The sequence below is a fragment of the Aulonocara sp. 'chitande type north' Nkhata Bay genome, linkage group LG23 (assembly GCF_057382095.1).
Source record: "Aulonocara sp. 'chitande type north' Nkhata Bay isolate Kocher_YH1m ecotype deep benthic linkage group LG23, A_spYH_male_GT1.1, whole genome shotgun sequence".
NCBI classification, from domain to species: Eukaryota; Metazoa; Chordata; class Actinopteri; order Cichliformes; family Cichlidae; genus Aulonocara; species Aulonocara sp. 'chitande type north' Nkhata Bay.
In genome coordinates this window covers 32,793,855-32,808,795 of record NC_141365.1, presented here as the reverse complement: position 1 = coordinate 32,808,795, position 14,941 = coordinate 32,793,855, and the positions used below count along the sequence as shown (strand labels likewise).

Below are 14,941 nucleotides of genomic sequence, written 5' to 3'. Positions count from 1 at the left end.
GATACAAGTCAACTACACTCCAGGCATGTCACAGACAAAAGCCTGGATGAGCTCTGATTTCCTACTTCTAAATTCAGATAGTCACTAAATCAGACAACCTCCGTTTTAACCAGATAATTACTTTAAAGTGCATTACGTTGGCCTGCAGTAACACTGTGAAGGATCTTGTGGTATATTTTATGTCCTTCAGTATGCACATTAAACAAATATGTAGGACTGTCTTTATTCATTTCCGCAGTATTGCTGAAATTAGAAACATCCTGTTTCAGATTGATGCTAAAAAGCTAATATCAGGTCCCTCTAAAAGCTCTCTGAAAAGCTTTCAGTTGATCCAGAATACTGCAGTGAGCGTACTAACTGGGACTAAAAAGAGAGACTATATTTCTCCCATATTAGCTTCTTTCCGTTGACTCCCTGTTAAATTTAGAATCTAAGCATGTTTTAAAGATGTCATAGTGTCTTATTATCCTAACAGAGCGCTTCTCTGTCAGACTGCTGGCTTGTAGTACTTGTACTTGTAGTGCTTAGAGCTTGTAAAAGTAGAATAGGAGGCATACTCTTCAGCTATCAGGCCCCTCTACTAAGGAATCAGCTCCTATTTGGGAGACAGATACTCTCTCTACTTTTAAGATGACTCAATTTAGCACAAATGCGTTGTGTCAGAAGAAATTTTGCCTGTTTCTTGATGTTATCAGCTACCAGTTTAAATTGTATGTCATGCAGAGTGGAGTGTGAGAACCCAAATACCAGATGCAAAGACAGTCAGACTGAAATAAACAAAAAGTGAGCAACTTGTTGAAAGCTAATGACACATTTGAATAAAAATGAAAAGTAAAGTACAAAGAAAATGGCAACTACTTGAAACCTAAACTTGAAAACACACTAAGGCTAGGAAACAACAGAGCTGGGGAACAGTGGGAAGGATGAACAGCAGGGCATGGAGAACAGACTCAAGAACACTGCATGAACACATTATTCAAAATATTTTTATTGAGTATTTGTGGATGTAGTTTACAAAGAAAAAAAGAAGACGAACAAAAACACAAACTGTTTACAATGAGCACAAACACATTAGACCAATCAGGGACCAAATAGAATATTTAAATAACTAGAAAGTTAAAAAGCTCAGACACAGACGCAGAACCAAAACACTGTAATCATCTTAGTTATACTTTTATTTGGCTACTTCAGCATTTTTACACTTGATTCCCTGATTGTCTATTTATTTCTCTGTACAGGCTATATTCTTCTTTATGTATTTCTTTGTCATTCCCTTTTCAGGTGCACTTATTTCTGTTTTTCCAGACATGTTAAGCTAATCTTTGCATGTACTCTTGACTACTGCAAAAACACCTCTGGGGTACTTTTATCCCCATATTGACTGCTACATTTTCACTTTCTTTTTTTTTTTTTAATCTTGCAACTGTACTAGCAGCAGTAATCACGAGGGCAGCTGCTGAAATTCCCAGCTAGATGGCTCCTTTGGCATGTTGACACAAGCGTTTAGCAGACACTTATGTGTTAGCCTGCTATCATTTCAAAGGTCTGGACCAATTATAGCTCAGGATGGCCTGATGAACTACTCGAGCAGTGCTGTGGGTCCCTCGGTTTCCCAGAGCTGTCGGTGTAATAGTGGATAATGTCGTTCCCCAGCTGTGCTCTTGAACGTGTTCTTGATACCTTGTCTTTTTTTAAAGTTTTTCACTTTCCCCATTTTCTGTCTGTGACATATAAAGCAGCATCGTGAAGACCAAAGGTCACCTCAGATTAGTGTAATTGAACGAGGACTCGAACAGACTGCCTTGCTTCATGTGGCGTGTGAATGCATGTTCTTTACATACAGTTTATATACATGTTTATGTATGATACTATGACAGTGTGCATGCTTAGGCTATAGTCAAGCTTTTGTGTGCGTGTGTGTATGACAGGGGGCCATGTTTGGCTGTTGTGCATGTGACTGATAAGGCCCTCGTATTTCACTTTTCTTTTTTTTTCTTTTTTTTTTGTCCTGTTTGGATCTTTAGCCATCAGAATTGTTGTCTTAAGGCCAAGAAAGATGCCAAGCGGATTTATTTTACCAAGTGGATCATCATGGCCTTGCCATATTGGTCCATTTGATTGACCTTTATTATAATTATGTATTTATTTTATTTTCGGTTGCTACAAACGGGACAGACATGACTGGGGGATAGGACAGGGAGAAAGAATGAAAGAAAGAGAGGGAGAGAAAGAAAAACAGAGGGGACAAGAGACGGTGAGAAAGGGGGGAAGAAAGAAAGAAAAACAAACAAAACACCTGGATCACCTGGAAAGCAAACAAAAAAAGAGCAACATAATAAATACAGCACCAAGCGGACCACCTGCTTATCTGCAGTAGCAGGGAGGCCCCGCATCCCAGATCCCAATCTGACAGCCAGCACCTCCTCCCAGCCCCCCAGTTGCGAGGAGGTGCTGGCCGTCAGATTGGGATCTAACAGGCTAACAGAACCGGGGTGAGTGAAGACCCCAAACCTCCCTACGCCCGCTCATATGTAGTGTTGCTGTGTGCTGTTCTAAAGTGCATTGAAAACACCTGCCCACAGCTCCGGCGACACAACAGCCAGAACCCAAGCCCCCAAGGCCCAGCCAGCACCCCAGACCGGGGGGGGAGCACCCCCAGACCCCCAAGCCTCCACACCCGTCCCGGACCCACCCAGGGGCAGCCAGGCTACCAGGCCAGTAACCAACGTCCGCCAGCACAGACCCTCCCCCATCTCCGGTGTACGCAGCCACAAGGAAAACACCATCTAAGAGCCACCAGAGCCCCTAACCAGGTCATGGCCACATCCCCCGGGTTAGGCCCTCCAGGGAAAACGTCCCCAGGGACTCCCCAGACGCCCTAAGGCCGTCCCTACCCCCATATCAACCACAATAGCGAAGGCAGGACCAAACCATGACCCCCCACCCCCACTTAGAAAAGTATTTCACTTTTCTAAGGCCCAGTCTGAACACTATAGCAGTTCTCCCAGCTCTGTTTCCAGTCTGAATATCTAAGTGAGTGCCTCCACAGATATAGTTCAGATTTGCTTATAGGGTCAAGGCCCGATGCTGGATAGGTTTCTTTGTGCTTCGTTTATTTATCCATTTAACTCTAGAAACTCTAGAAACCTGTGTCATGTTCACAAATTATGAATAATTTTGTCAGAATTTTTCATGAAAAAACTGCTAAATATGTAATTTAAGACTGTGAGACAGACAGTGTTACTATTCTAATTAATAGCCTTACACTGCTTGTTACTGAGGAGATGATGCATGCATTGCGTTATCTAGACTCTATCTGAGGAATGCATTAGGCACTGCTTATCAATTGCCCTCTGTCAACCAGTGATGAGTCATACATTCTGCAACCGACTTGGATTGCTTTGATGCAGCAGAGAAGAGCCACTAACAGATTCACAAAATTCACACAGAAATGTGCGCAAAATGGTTCATTTCACTATGCTGTGTATTGTGTTTCTTATGAATTCATAAGTATTGTTGCAATAGTAGGGAATTCCTCCAGCACTGAGCATCACTTGGAAGATGAGAAGCAGAATAGTTGAAAATGTTGTCAGTATATTGAGAGCTGACACTATTAAAACCAGAACAAAATATGTGATCACTACAAATTTGACAGATGCAGTTCAAATTAAGTCTGCTGTGTGTGACAAATCTAAAAACTTATCCAGGTCAAATAAGCATATGTGTGCCTAAAAGTTTGTGTTCTTTACATCATCACTGGAGCTTCTTGTACTTTTGAACCAGAGGCCTATTTTATAAAATAATCAGTAGGTTCCAAGAGCAGATATCAAAATTAGAGAATGGTTAATAATTTGTAATTTTTGTCTTATGGGTGACTGTAAATGTCACATAGATAAAAGCTTTAAAAAATAACAAACAGATACTGTATTTAATTCCAAAATCAAGATTAAAGGTGTTTCATTTTCACATGAGTGCAGGTGGTGAAGACATGCAGGGCGATTTGGAGAAGGTAGTGTGTGGATTTGGTGTGCCAGGTGCTCTTCACTGCAGTGTACAAAAAGTCATTTGTTGTAACCCTGACAACCAAAACTATTATATTCATCTTCACTGAACCTGCGTAGAACTTTGTAAGTTATAAGGGGAAGCAAGGCCTCACACAGTTTTGTTGTCTTTTAAGACTGTTGGTACCTTCATTCCTATAATGTGAGATTGTCTGCTTGTGATATATTAGAACAATAAAGTAGCTCTAAAATTGTCTCACCTCTTATCTTACTTTGCCCAGGCCTATATCAGTTCTTCTTCTAAATATTCTGTCTATGCTAGGCATCTCAAGTTAGAAAAATGATGCTGCTGAAAGGTTACAATGGTTTCTGCTTGTCTCCTTACTATCTCTACATTAGACACCAGATTTTCACGTTGGACACTATTTATTTTGAGCTCTCCACTACAGCTCAGCATCTAATCTAACCACATGATGTGTTTATAACTGTAGAACAACAGGAGGTTCAGAATAGGTTTCAGGAAAAAACGAGCAAGGAATTGCAGATTTAGTGGATTGATGGCGCTATGTGTTGTCTTTAGCATTTAGTCGCACTATAGTTTTCTGTAACCAACCACACTGGCTTATGTGCATTGGGGAATGTGGTGATGAGCCTAGGAAGTGAAGAGCAGCTGGGGGAAATTATTTATGAGCTATCTTTTTCCTCAGGAGGAAAGATTCATCAAATTCCTGTTGGGGAAATGGCTTTTCAGTTTATTCAAGATTAGCCTTCAGGGCTACTAAGACTCTGTCTTAGTCTTTCTTTCTTTGCTTTCAGTGTTTCCCTCTTTACTTGTTTTTCTACCCTTGTCCACGCAGTTTAAGTAATTCGTGTACTTTATATCTGTAGCCAATTTAGAGTGACCAGTGAATATAACATATGTCTTTGGACTGCGGGAGGAACCCTGAGTACCCAGCAGGAGCCCACCCAAGGGGAACTTTCTTTCTGTGAGGTTTTATACTGATCACTGACTTCTATAGTGTTTCTATTTCAAATTCAGCCAGGGACCTTTACTGATTATCACTCTGGTATATTTTCACACGCCGATGGCAACTGCCTGACTTAAAAAATAAATAAAATAAAGCTCTTGACTATCAACTCAGGCTAATTTCCTCTGTAATAAATAAGCAGAGAGCAAAGTTGGGACCCAGCAGAAATACAAATGTTATCCTTTAGAGCAGGGGTCAGCAACCTTTAACACCCAAAGAGCCATTTGGACCCGGTTTCCACACAAAAGAAAACTCTGGGAGCCGCAAATACTTTTTGACATCTAAAATGAAGATAACACTGTATATATTGTTTATATTGGCGAGTATAGGGCTTTGGAGTTGACGTCACGCCGCAATGCATTGTGGGAGCGCGGCGCCATTTTCGGGGTCTACAAATCAAAACAAACACACTGTTGTTGTGTTGGAACGACGACTACAAGAAAGATGCTTCCGCGATTGTGACGCTTATTTTGAGCGACGAAAAATAATAAAATTTGATTTTATTTTTATATTTCAATGTCACAATAATCTTCCAATTTAGAACTACAAGTTTAAAAAGAACGAATACAAAAAATACACTTCAGCTAAATACTTGTAATATATTTTCCCAAACCACGCGGAGCTGCAGTATAAGGACTAAAGAGCCACATGCGGCTCCGCAGGTTGCCGACCCCTGCTCTAGAGCATGTGAGTAATACTAGGGCTGTGCTGGAAGTCTAGGAAAACAACTCTTAAGGTGAAAGAAATCTGCTTTCAAATCACTTAGCAAACACATTAACTGCTGTACAACTCTCTTTTTTATGTAATGTCAGCAAAAGCTCAAGAACAAAAGACAGAGACAAAAAGACACACCATCGTTTTTGTCCTGCGTTTACCACAGCATGGAGGGTTGTTGTTCTCTTTCTGCTTCTAACGTAATCTCTGAATGATGCTCACATTACATCAAGATGTTTCACTCCCCAACATGGGGATCTGAGGACCCAATTAATATTCAGTGCAAATATTACTATCTGGTATCATAGCAACAAGGGCCACTGTACTGGTTGTGTAAAGCTGCCAGTGAGATTTTGCAGGGAGGGAACGGGAGGGGTAAAGAGGGAAGAGACGCATACAGTACATGCAGTAACAGCAGTCACAAAAAGGGCAACATATCCATGAAACGTTTGGCTCTTTCAGTGCCACAATTAAATGTACATGCAATTTTCTCACCACACGCTGACTGTGTGACTGAATTACGAACTAATTTAAGGAGCTGTGGCATACATTGTCCACTTATCCTCCATGCACAATAATTGGAGGCAAGTAATATTGTTCATTATTTTCATAACGTGTCACTTTTAGCAGTCAATGTTGGCCCTTAAAATTGTGAAATGCTTCACAATTAATTGTCTAACATGTTAGTATTGTAATATTACAGTGGTGTGATTAGAAAAATAGAACTGAGCTCTCACGAAACAGACTTTTGTTCACAATCGCTTTTAAAAGACGAGAATGCTGATTCATCCTGTTTTCATCCTGATGAATATGAACGGTATCCCAGATTGGAGTTTCCAATCTGAATCTCAAATGAAATGCCGATGATCACTTCTGGCATCAGCATCTGGCTCCAGACTTAATTTAAACACACCACATTGACCCAAACAGACATTGGCATTGTGTCTAAAGTTAGTTTTTCTCTCTCCTCCCTGTCAGTCTCACCCCAGTAGAAGAAGCAGTGAGGTAGATAAAGCGACGGGCTGCTCCCTGCTAACACTCAAACATTAATTCTACTTTTCTGAATACATCCTTACCTTTTCCGCTATTTGCATATGTCGGTATGTTGTATACAATGTAGCTGTCTGCAGAAAATATACAAAGGAGACATGATAATGTGATGTGTTTACTGATTTTCACTGTGTCACCATGGCAGTAAGACTAAAGGCTGAGAGAGTATTGTTATATGCATAGCATATGTTCAGGTGACTTTGCAGTGCATACAGTATGTGAAAACCTGTAAGTCTGAGCATGTCTTATGGTGTTTGCATATAGTGTACAACCCAAGTAAATGTGTGTGTGAATGGTGTGTGTCTTTGGGGTGGGGAGCGTTACAGTAAACTTATATTGTTATACTATCATCCCTCAGAACTGCCGTATGTTTCAATATGGTCAGAAATATGACTTTTTACTATCTCTCCAGAAGCTATCAGTCACTCATTAAAGCACTCTCTGTAATCTCCTATAAGACTGACTCTTCTACACATTAGGGCTGAACGATATATCGCATTTGCGATAATATCGCGACATGATCAAGTGCAATTTTCTAACCGCAAAGGCTGCGATTATACTCTGGACATGTCCAAATTCATGGGCTGCATCCTCCTGAGGCCGCATTTGTAGACCGATTACGTCACAGCGACGCGCCGAAGGCTGTCCAAATTACTACCATATCCCAGAATTCATAGCGCGGCCCAGCCAAACTCCAGTTTCCAACAATGGCGGCCGCTACTAAGTTTTAAAATTACTCATACTAATCTTTCTGGGTCACAAAATAAACTTTTAAAATATTTTCAGGCGAGAAAGTAGTTGTGTAAACATCAAATATCTGCTCGGTTTATCAAGATATCCCATATTTGCAAAAGTGCTTCGACGTTTTCAGAGGCGTCTGCTACCCACCAGCTCGACAGCTAGCCGGGAGCTCGAGGGTTACTGATGCGGCCGAGAACGGCACAACTCCCGGCACATCATTTTCAGATCACCGCGGAGTTTCGCTGCTCGGGTTAAACGTAATATATAAGTCACTTAGACAACCTAAAAATGTTATTGTTGGGCTTTTTTCAGTGTTTTGTTTGTTCATGAGTAAATCGGTTTGGCTGAGATTAAAGTTATTAGATTAGATAAAATAAAACTTTATTAATCCCCCGGGTGGGTTCCTCCTTGGTTTTCACACAGCTGACTAAACGTCAAACAGAAAACTTATTAAACAGAAGTATGAGACAGTCGAGAATTTACGCCAGTGTCTGGTTATATTTTAGATAGCAAGAAGCAGACGGCCGAGTTTATTAAACTCCACCGAGACAGCGGTGACGCTAATCAGAACTAGCCTTCTGATTCAGAAGGCTAGACCGTCCAATTTCACGCCTTTAAATTTTAAAGGCGTGTTTGTGTGTGTGTTTATACAATTGCTATTATGTTTGCACTTTATGTGTAATGTTACTGACTGCAGAGATCAGTAAGATGTGTGTATTTTTTATTTATTAGTTTTATTTATTTAATATTATTTTTTAATTGAATGACTGTCTAGTAGTTCACAGATGTCGAAAAACTGAGTGTGGTAAAGCCACTGATTTTGTTTATGTATATTTCTGCAATCTGCACATTGTACTGACTTTCATTTTAATGTTTACACCAGGGTTCCTTGTCAGCACTTTATGCTCAGATGTTTGTAAGCTAAAAATAAACTATTGTGTATGTTCAAATATACTGTTGTGATTGAAGAAGTTAAATAAAAATGTCAGTCATCAATTCATGCATCACCTCATGTCATCATAACAGAGGTCTGTCTTCCAGGAAAGAACAGTTTAAAATTAATGTAATATAGTATTGGCCATACTATATGATGTATTGCTTGTCTTTGTTTAATAATACAGAAGACAAAGACCTTAAAAAAGAATCGCATATCGCATCGCAATCGCAATATTGGGGCAAAAAATCGCAATTAGATTATTTTCCATAATCGTTCACATCACATCACACTATAGTATTTCCACAAATGTCCTCCCTTATGAATAATTGAAGGAAACTGAAGCCTGAACTTGTGCCTGAGGCAGAGCAAGCACTTGTGTTGATCTGCCAGGGTCTTTTTAAGAAAGCTGTGTTGGTAGGCTTTTCAGTGATGCTGGCAAACAAATGTGAGGTATCACCAGGGATGCTGAAGAATGTAAGCACGTTTTCTTATAAACACACCGTAAAAACACGCCGCAAGGTCACAGGGGGTTGTGTCTCTCAGGGTTCATTAAAATCCACTGTATTCTCTGTTTTTATGCTATTTGGGTGTGACTACAGTCAAATAGTCTTCACACTAATTGAGTGGATCAGTTACATTAAATGTGATATCAATTGTCCTCAGGCGTTCCCTGCTTGACAGAAACAAATCTATGCAAGAATATTTTGTTCCAATCCATTAATAGAAGCTAAAGGTTAGAGATAAAATTTGCAACAATACTCATATTTTCTGGGCTATTTTTGTCACTCCCTGAAGAAAAACTCAAATTACTTTACTTTTTTAAAAGTTTTTTTACTTTACCTTTGATCAGGTGGATAATAGATATGATTGAATGGGCAGTCCCCATTCTGTCCATAGCTAGACTGGGTTTACCTCTTGCTCAGTAATAAGAAAATGAAATCCCACAACGTGCTTACACCTTGAACACATCTCTTTTTTTTCTATGATGCGTTCATGGTGTAGATGTAAATAAAGTTTTTGTCATGGCGCTCAGCATCACGATTAAATTGAGTAAGGTTTTTTAAGTGTCAAGTAATTTCAAATGGATTTTTTCAACAGATTTAATAAATATCTACACATTTGTACATTTGGCTGGCAGAAACAAATTGTTTCTGTGCAGCATCTCACAAATAGTGTCTGCAAGCTAAATGTACAGTTGTTGTAAATATACAACACTGAAAGATGAGTGCAGATGTATGAAAGAGAGGAGCGGGGAAGCAGATGAGAGATTATTTTTAAAGGTGAGGATTACTCAGCAAGTGAAATTTGATATGCTGGAAATTTAAATCTTATTTCACTCACTGGGCCCACGTTCCCATTTGAGGTTTGACAGTGTTTTAGTAGATAAAGGTGAATGGCTTGGACATTAATTGAGCTGCGGTTTTGGAGAAGGCTTCGAAGGGGATTGGGGTATACCAGTTTTGTGTTTCAGAATAAAAGTCTTACCCTCTTTAGGGTCTTTTACTTCAATATAAAGAATCTTGAGGCAACTGTTGTTGTGATTTGGTGCTGTATAAAAACATGTGCTAATCAGAATTGAGACGCTTTGTCAGTGTTGTTATTCATATTCTTATTATAAAAAAATATTATCTTGGTGGCATAAGTGTGGAACAATATAGGAGAAACAGAGGCAGTGCGACCACTTGTTCTTATTGATTTTTCTCTTGTTTTCTGTCAGGGAAAGGGAGATTCTTTCGTTTCCGTCTCCCAGCCTTACCTCTCCTGGGAATCAGCAAGCAGTCCCTGCCCCAGGAAGACCCTGATGCCGTCATGGTAGACTCTCCTCGCTACAGTGACGGCTCAGTAGCAACACGCGACTACCAACTTCCCACCACTCGAGAGAGCTGCAGTCCCTCTTACGCCAATGACACCCGTGCCCTCATCGGCCCCAGCCACTGCTCAACCCCTGTGTCTGAGCCTTTGGACCACTCGTCGCCTAAAGGCCCCTGGGACCGGATGTACCCGGACCAGGCCGTTGCCCAGACAAAAAACCAGAGCCAAGAGGACACGCTTATTGCAGCTCCATCAATCCCAGGCCTTACTCCAACTGCCTCCAGAGAGAGTATGTGCAGTATTCGCAGGGCCTCTTCTGTACATGACATGGAAGGCTTTGGGTCCAACTCTAAGATGGTGTTCAGGGACCGGCATGCCAGTGAAGGTAAGAGTGTCCTTTTATACATTTTCAGATATGCATCAACAGTTGCTGAACTGTATATATGGTATTACTTAATAATCACTTTGTATTTATTTTAAATGCTTTAAACTGGTAAACAAAGTTTACATTAGTTTACATTAAACTGCAAAGTGCACAGCACTGGTTGATGATGTCTTGTTTATTGATTTGTTGAATTGATGTGATATAAGAAAGAAACAAATGTAATTGATATTTTATTTACAGATCTAATCAATTACTAAGACTGTCGTCCTAAAATATCAGCTATGTGGGGTTCTAGTGAATCCTCAGTAGATGGTCACATCTATAATCTGTGGTATTGATCTTCCACCTTTTGGTCCTCATTTGGTTGAGGGTAGGAGTGACCCATACTGGTCCTGTTTCCTGCAGCTCAATCAGTCTCCTCCAATTGCCTCTAATTCCTATTTAGATACATTTAATACATCTACTTCCCTGTAATGCATTGTTCACAGGGACATTAGCGGGTCGTTAACGGCAACCCCCATTTATCATCATAGACACCCACAAATTCTTCTCTCACCTCCACTCCCCTTTTTCTGTCTTCTCCCCCACTCTGTTGCCACCTTCACAGATAATGGTCGCAATATCAAAGGTAACTAACGGCAACCTGCTGCATTTTCAGATCGTGAATAGCAGCATGTCTAATGATACACGTGTACATGTCAAAGCCTGCTTGTTGCATGAGTTTTCCCACAAAAGGTTCATGTTGTATGCAAATGCCTCAGCAGATGACTGTGTTTGTAAGTTCTTTGGCCTCGAAAGACACTAAATGACTACACGACCTGCCTAAACCTAGCCAGCCTCTGTAAGTCCTCACTAAAAAGAAAACACAGTAACCTCTGCACATGCTTGCATGGAAGCAGCACATTAAACTTCTCTCCTGCTTGTTGTTCATTGAAGAGGATAAATTAATGCTTAAGAAATGATGCCTCCTACTGTCTTTAACCTTTGCTTTCTTGTGTGCAAGCTCTGGATCTTGTCTTTGTGAATGGAAAGAAACCTGACTGTTTACATGCTTAATTGAACTGTTGCAGTGCTATGTTGAATGCATAGTACAGTACATATTCAACCAGGTTCTTTAAAAGTCATATGCTCTTTGTAATCAAATGGAATACACATTAATAGCAACATTAGCATCATAGTCTGCCCTTTTTAATCCTCTAAAGGTTTACTGATAGAGCCCCTGTCAAGCTCTATTTACTAGTAGTGCCACATTATTGATATGCTTGTACCCGAGACTACTGACCCAACGTCCCAAACACCTTTCCATAATCCCACTTTCTCCTTTACCTCCTATTTCTTCTCTCTCCTGGTTGGCTAGTATCTCGCTCCTGGATGGCTGGGGGTATGGCTTCAGCTTTTTTCTTTTCAGTTGTTTTTTTATGACGGCTTTGATGTATCCTGACTGTGGCATGTATTGAAGCTGCGCATGCACTCTTTCATCCTCAACTGTCTGTTTCTCTGTCCTTGACTCTCAATCACTGTGCTTTGTGGGGTGGGCAGTGTATCCTTCCTCTGCTGGTTCACGCAGCTGAATTAGCAAACTTCTTGTTTTCACTTTTCTCACTCTCATTGGGCCACATGTCAGTTTGTTTAGCGCTATCGCACAGTTCCGTTTTTAATATGATTGTGTTCTACATACAAAGTGTTCACTGATCATACTACATAATTTTATCTATACAGTGAGTTCACTGCACTAGATTTGGCAAACTATGGGAACTTGCACTCTCTGATTGCACATTAAATCATTCTGTTTATTCACCAACAGTGTTGTTCATTATGTTTTAATGAGAGGCTCTGAAAGGCTGTACAGTTTATATTTCAGCATCTTTTGTATTCTCGGTATTGTGTTGTGGTTGAAGTCACTCCAAAACTAGGAATCACTCCATGCTCACTACCCATGTCGCAACTACTTCCAAATAAACACTACTGACAGTGCATAACAGATCAACAAGAGCCCAGCTATAAAACAAGATACGGCATCTTCTAATAATAACACCCACCCTCTGCCGTGCTCTTTTTTCAGGACCACTCAGCCAAATCAAATCAAGCCTGCTTGGCTCAACTTCCGACTCCAACCTCAACAAGTACTCCACCATCAACAAGATTCCCCTGATCACGCTCAACTTCTCAGAGGCAAACAATGATAAGAAGTGCCCCTCCCCTCCATCCTCTGAGAAAACTATCATCGCCCCAAAAGTCAAAGATCGCACTCACAATGTCACAGACAAAGTCACACAGGTAAGGACGTGAGCCAGTTTCAAGTTTGTGAATGGGGAGAAAAATTGAGGGCCTGTAATTTAGAATTACAGGCATAAAATGATCTGTTGGATCCTTAAAATAACAATAATACTACCCGTGAGACCTGCAAACGCAACAAAAATGTTTTCATTGGATTTACATCCTGTCAGCCTCATTTTCTTCACTTGTGCCTTGTGAGTTTCTATTCTTTCTATTTATTTATAGTCCTGTATTCCTATTGATAGTTGACAGTCTGTCTGATTACGTATGTTCTCTGGCTGTGTTCATCCCCTTGCCTTTGATGCCAGTGCTTTTCCACTGTGTGGTTTTCATATATTGCTCAGGCCAGTTTTAGTTTTTGGATTACCTTGTTCCTTTGGAATTATCCAACCTCAGTTAAACAGTGCTTGCTGTGTGTTTGGTCATCTGAGGACTCATGAATTTGGGTCTTCAAACTGTTATGGACAGTGCGAAGGGAATAAAACATACTACATCACTGTTTTCATTCTTGAAGAAACAAGTAGTAATTTCAAGGTTTTTGCCTACATAAAATAAAAACAAATGTATCACCCAAACAAACAGAGGCAGCACTGCAATAAGAATAACAACATAAATAGGACTACTCAAAAAATCAGGAATAGACTGAAATGTCTTGGGCCCTTAGTCTGTATTTATTTGTAATGATTTTAATAATAAAGTCTGTGCAGACTGGAGAACAGTGAGATATTAGAATTCTAATATAATGTTCATCATATTATCATTTATGATCATCACAAATCAGACTTGGACAGATTGAGCACTTTATCAGCAGATTGCATGCACACTCCCAAATGCCCTCAGTCAGCATCAGGATGATTAACTGAAATTCAAGGGATCTGATACGTAAAGCATTGGAGGTGTCTATAGCCAAGTGTTCTCTTACAGCTGTCAGACAGCATCCAGAGCTCAGGCTATATTTCTAGAGTTACGAACAGTGTAAGAGGTCATTCTCACCTTTCCTGCCAGGACTGAGAGGCATGGAACTATAAGTTAATGTAGTCCTAGGAGTAGGCCAGTGCTGCTTGAAACTACTGATTAGGTCTCAGTTTTGCATTTTGCCAATTAATGGTGTAACAGATAGAGGACACAGAAACTGACCCCTGTTTGCGCTCAAAGCCAATTTCAGCTGCAGGCCTTACACTGACGCCAGAGGCAGAGGGACCACAGAATGGCACAATGTCCTCTCACACAAGTGCAAAGTAAGAGAGGGCTTAATATGGTTTTAATTGACTTGGGTAACATGTGGTAGAATACAACACCTCAGAAGAGTTGCTGCATGAGAGTGGTGAAAGCATCAAGAAGCTTCATACTTCCTAGAATATAACTGTAAAATATACTTTTCCTATCCTATCACTTTCCTTTACAGCTTAGATTGGTAAGCGGGTTTCTGGACACCTGACTTTGACAACCAAGTGACAGAAGATGTCTTGAAAGCAACTTTGAACTCATCAGAGTTTATTTGAAGTTATAATTAAAGCATCTGAACAGATACACTCTCTGTTGGCCTTGGCCACCTCACAGGTACTGCAGCCAGATGGTGGCTTCACCCAGGAAACTGATCAGCTAAAAAGGAAAGCAGACTTGCACCTCACAGGCTGTTTATTACATTTTGAACTTCTCAGTGCACGTGTGGCTAGGGCTGTGCAATATGACCAAAATCTCATACCCCGATATAAGAATTCTATCGTCCCGATAACGATATAAATCACAAAAATGTAACATTTTCTGTAAATTCTGTGAATCTCGGGCAGCTCGACTTGCGGGAAGTGTTTCCAGCTGTGCGCCATGTAGCTGGAGTCGAGTGTTTCAACCGATGCATGAAACTATACATTTTTAGACACAAGTTGTAAAGGCCGCCGTTTTCTTTGTGAGTATTTATTACACGGCGTGCTGCAGGGAAAAGCCTGTTCTAACGTTTGAGTCTAAGGTTTATTTTTTAGCACCTGGCGGCTCTTTT

The 14,941-nt window shown here is 40.4% G+C and overlaps 1 protein-coding gene across 6 annotated transcripts in view; it reads left to right on the top strand.

Annotated features, from left to right (window-relative positions):
• LOC147302243 (voltage-gated inwardly rectifying potassium channel KCNH7-like) overlaps nucleotides 1-14,941 on the top strand; it is a 77,699-nt gene that overhangs the window by 30,529 nt on the left and 32,229 nt on the right. For 3 of the 6 annotated variants that reach the window (XM_086283496.1, XM_086283495.1, XM_086283500.1), the window contains exons 4-7: nucleotides 10,189-10,668; nucleotides 11,276-11,296; nucleotides 12,026-12,049; nucleotides 12,731-12,945. In XM_086283496.1, coding sequence (XP_086139622.1) covers nucleotides 10,189-10,668; nucleotides 11,276-11,296; nucleotides 12,026-12,049; nucleotides 12,731-12,945 — 740 coding nt within the window. The remainder of the gene's footprint in view (nucleotides 1-10,188; nucleotides 10,669-11,275; nucleotides 11,297-12,025; nucleotides 12,050-12,730; nucleotides 12,946-14,941) is intronic. The other 3 variants (XM_086283497.1, XM_086283498.1, XM_086283499.1) reach the window with 3 other exon arrangements.